The 4863-nt window shown below is 39.0% G+C and overlaps 1 protein-coding gene across 4 annotated transcripts in view; it reads right to left on the reverse strand.

Moving 5' to 3' along the window:
* The window catches only part of ube2l3b (ubiquitin-conjugating enzyme E2L 3b), an 81380-nt gene extending 78572 nt beyond the window's left edge, over positions 1 to 2808 (reverse strand). For 3 of the 4 annotated variants that reach the window (XR_011517052.1, XM_015976469.3, XM_015976468.3), the window contains exon 1: positions 2700 to 2808. Coding sequence is in view for 2 of the 4 variants with exons in the window: in XM_015976469.3 (XP_015831955.1) it covers positions 2700 to 2726 (27 nt within the window). In the remaining 2 variants the exon portion in view is untranslated. The other variant, XM_054734599.2, reaches the window with a different exon arrangement.
* Positions 2809 to 4863: the final 2055 nt, after the last annotated feature.

Raw genomic sequence — 4863 nt, forward strand, 5'->3', positions numbered from 1 at the left:
AGCGGGTCTGGGATTTCTAGGCGTGAACAGACTAGCCGCGGCTAATCTAACCGGCGCTTTTAATGACGTCACTGCCGTGCGCCAATCTGTTTTTATTAAGATTACCGGTAGATGTACCTTTGTCCTACTGTGGAGAAATTCGTTTTCTCCCTTTATTGACCAACAGAGTTGTTCAAAAGTACAGAACAAAACATATGGCATTACATCTTATGACAAAAATGCACCTTAAACAGAGTTTAAGCAGCAAAACATCACTCTGCAAATAGTGTATATATAGTGAGACAATTCATGATTTAAAGTGTTAACTTTCACCAGTTTTTGTATGCACGTTTTAAAAAATGCTGATACTTGAAAGGTTTAAGCACTTAATACACTTAATTCTTAACATTTAATTTTTGTAATATAAATTGAGGAATGTTATTTTTTGAATAAACTTGTTCGATAAATGGGTGTTTTTAAATAGTATCGAAATCGAGTATTTTTTCAAGTATCAAATCGAGTTTGAAATTTTAGTATCGTGACAACCCTACTGCACACTATATAAAAAATTTGACATAACAAATAAAGACGAATAAAAATAGCACAAGAACAATAAATAGATACAACCAAGTAAGAGCATTACAAGCCATGCAACATAAAGTGTACATGAACACCGTCAGGTAGTGAAAGCAAAAAGCAGTCTGTGAGGAAAAAGTGCTGTATAGAACAGTAGTACTTATGTTGTCAGAAAACATATGCTTTTGTGGGAAAATATGTGTTTTTTTAATATGCAAATGATTTTATTTTGAACGTTTCCTGTGGTCTTTGTAAATTTAAACCATCCTTGTTCCATCTGACTATTTGTTGTGATCTAAAGGGTGAAGCTTTTATTTTGTTTTATGTTTTCAGTTATTGAGTTTTGGCTGGCTAACAAACTTCTAGTAATTTCTGTATTTCAACAATATAGAACATCCTTTAGGTGCTGTACTCATGACCACAGCCTAGAGCAGTGATGAAACTATAAAGCCTGGGGCACACCGGAGCACCCGGGAGTTTGAGAGTCAAGCGGTCACACAGGACACACCGCTGAGCGCTTCTTGGAAAGTCGCGCAATAGTCACATCATCACGCGGGACTTGAGAACAGAAAGCAGGAAGTGACTATTGTTTATACATGATCAGACTTGCTGTCGTGTTTTGTGAGAATGTAATTAATTGAAAATGCGTAAGTACGCTATTTATCAGAATATTTTAAGATCAATAGTACTTTAAAGTTATCAAAACTGCGGCGGAGTTTGTGCCGTGAAGCCGCTCTGCTTCATAAAGTGTGTTGTAAAGTACTCCACAACGTCGTAAACATAGACGAAATAGAACTGGCACTTATCTGCAGCGCGGCACTTCTGGGTCTGGAGTTTTTGACAAGTCATTAAAAATTGCACCCACATTTTCAAAGTTCTTTTAACAACAGCAGTTTTTGCATCTTTGCTGTTCCCCTGCTTTTAAATGAGTGTGTAATCGTGCTGTAGACAAGTGTACTCAATAATTTGGCACTTTACAGTATCTTAGTTAAAAATTTATTATTCTGCCTAAAACTGTCAGTGTTGCATCATCGTCAGGTAAAAACTCTGCACTACATTTGGATCTCAATATGCCACCGCTATAGGTCTTGTGATCACATGTGATTACGCACAGCATTCTGGAATGTGCGCTGCCATGTTGGAAGGTTGACGAGTGGAGTGTAAACAAACGGCACTGTCACAGAGAAGAAGCGGATTTGGGTGGAAGAAAGTGTTAAACCACATTATAAAATCCCAAAAAGGGATTGCGTATTATACAGGGATACATTATGTATAGACGTTGGGGACCAGCACGTGGACAAAACCAAAATGGTTTTGATCCACTTGAAAGACCCCAGGCAGGAGCACCAATCACGTATTGTTACCGCCAAAGTTCCGCCTAACGGACATTTTCGGCTATCTTGTTTGTGGTGTGAGCGGATGTAAACGTCTGGGTGAGAGGTAAACGATTTATTAGCTGCTACATTATGATGTCACAATGCTGTTGTGAGACTGCTGTGTGTATTTGTTAGCAGCTCCGCCCTCTCGGTCTGCCAGGTGGGAGTGAAGTGTTTCTTGTAGGAGGTGACTTGCTCTTTAAATGTACATATGAGGCCCCAGCAGAGTGCCACACATGACATGTACCAGTCATTAAAATGACACCAACGCTTAAGATTCGCCCTGTTTTTGCCTCTTCAAACGGTAACAATCTCAAATAAGTCATTAGCTTCGTGGCAAGCAACCTCGGTTCATACGAAGGAGCTCGATTAACATCTGGTAGTGGCAGTTTAGCAGGTTAGCTAGCTAGTAATGCCGAAAAGTAACACACTTGTAAATCCCGTTCCTGGTCAAACGGCTGCTGTTATCCCACCCTTTATTCATAGCGACAGTTTAAAATGTATACTCGTCTGGTATTTTCGGGGGTAACTAGGCTGTCTAGCCTAGAGTACCGGTACCGGTTCGGCAATAACATTGGATCGGCTAGGTGGCCAGCAGTGACCTCTTTGCTTAACTGATGCTTAAGACGGCCAACACTTACACTCTTACGCTGTCACGTTGAGTCACGTGTCTTAGACATAAAATGAACGTTTGCTTGGACATCGTGAAGTCTTCAGGAGCAACAAAATAGCATAAACTGAAAGCAGCAATGGAACAGAAACATTTACCTTAGCCAGCCTTCTGCTCGCCGCCATCTTGAACGAGTTCCCAGAATCCTAGGTCTAGCTGCAGCCACTACAAACCACGCCCCCTACAAACCACGCCCCTGTGGCTCCTACAAAGACTTTTTTTTAATTGCTGAAAAGCATATTTACATTACAAATAAGGCGAACATGCCAATGTCTTCAGATGAGAATCGAACAGTCAGTGAAAAGGGGGAGGACACAAAACAAACAAACAAACAAAAACACAAAAACAAACAATGCAAGGGACTACTAAACAGTTCCAGGAAGTCTACACAAAAGTCTATACATATCTTCATAGCTGTTATTATTGATACATTTAAGGGATCTTAGATACAATCTAAAATCATGTACAAATGCATTAAACACAGGGGGTGATTTCAGTATTTTTTGTTTATGTATGAAGAATTTTGCCAGACAGAGAAGTAGATTGTAGCAGAGTTCTTGGTTGTTTGTTTGAAGGAGAGGTCCAAAGGTGACGACATCTCTTGAAATGGGACATGGGATTCCAATCTGAGGTTGAATCCAGTTTTCAAAACGGTTCCAAAACGTCCGTGTCTTGTTGCATTCAAAGGAAATATGATCAGTTGTTTCAACATCCTTCCCACAAAAGGAACATGAATTATCATCAATGTTAAAACGTTTTCTGAGCAGATCCTTTGAGGGATAGACATTGTTTAAAATTTTAAAATGTGTTTCTTTGACTTTAGGTTGAACAGGAAGTTTTAAATAAAAAGTCCTTAGTTTAATAATGGAGCTTTTACCAAATTTGTAAATTATGTTGTTCTTGTTGACTTTACAAGGGTATAGTTGATCAGTAAAACACCGTCTAATAAATTGGTTGGTACACTTTTTATCCATAAGGGGAATGATGGATGGAGATAGAACCATACTGTGGATTTATAGGTTGGTGTTGAATAATGTTTCTGTACTGGAAGACCACCTCTTTAGGAAGCGCTATTAATAATTTTATAAAATCAGATTTAGGAGGGCTAAAGTTGTATTTAAGACAAAATTCATCGTACCCTAGTTCACCATTATCTTTCATCAAGTGTACAGACCAAATTTTCCTATTCATCCAATCTTCATAAAATAGTGACCTATTACGGCATAATACATACCTATTGTTCAAAATTATAGAAGAGTGAGGCGAATAATTATGTACATACAACAACTTCCATTACATTAGTACTTGTCTGTGGAACTCATAATTTTGTGGGCAGTTTGTTTATATCAAAATCTGACAACAGTAACATTTTTAGACCACCCATTTTGTTAAATAGATGACTGGGATAGAATACCAAAAAGCGTTCAGATTCTTGAGCCAAGATTTTAGACAATTAATTTTGAGTGTTCCTTTAAGGCAATTGAAATCTATTACTTTTAAGCCTCCATCTTTAATTTCTTTGACCATTTGATCTTTCTTTATATAGTGTGGCTTATTTCTCCAAATGAAGTTAAAATTGATGGTGTTAATCTTTTTAATTAGGTCATTTGAAATTGCAGTACTGCAGGTTGGATAAACTAATCTAGATATACTCTCCATTTTGGTTAAATAAATGCGCCCTAATATGGAGAGATCCCTCTGAAGCCAAATATTTAGTTTGGCTTTAATTTCATTAAGTTTATTTGTTGTTTGCGTCATGTCCCTGGGAAGTTGTTTAACCCACGACATGAAGAATCATCACAAAACAACGGCAGAAAGTTCAAACAATGATTTATTAAACCTAACTAAAAGTGTCCTGGAGATATACAAGTTGAATGAAGCCAGAAAGAGTCCAGAAGTCAGTAGGGAGGGCAGATGGTGTGATGGGGTGCGTCCAGGAGAGGGAGCCAGACGATGGCGGCAGAGGATAGGAGGAACAGGAGGAGAGACGAACCGTGAGAGTTGTTGTCCAGGCGGGTTATGGTGAGTTCCAGGTAGATATATTCCATCAATGGTTCAGCGTTTCCAAGTGTCCGTGAGTAGCTAATCATCCAGCGATGTGAAGTAGTTCCCTCTCCTCTTAAATAGAGCTCTGCTGCGGTTGATCTGAGGAGCTGCAGCTGCCGCTGATTGGTAATGCCCCGCAGCTGGTGAGTGCCCTCTCCTGGAATGAAGATCTCACAAAGATGTTGTAGAGAAGGAGGAGTACTCACCCCGACACAC

This window comes from Nothobranchius furzeri, chromosome 17 (assembly GCF_043380555.1).
Source record: "Nothobranchius furzeri strain GRZ-AD chromosome 17, NfurGRZ-RIMD1, whole genome shotgun sequence".
Classification (NCBI taxonomy): domain Eukaryota; kingdom Metazoa; phylum Chordata; class Actinopteri; order Cyprinodontiformes; family Nothobranchiidae; genus Nothobranchius; species Nothobranchius furzeri.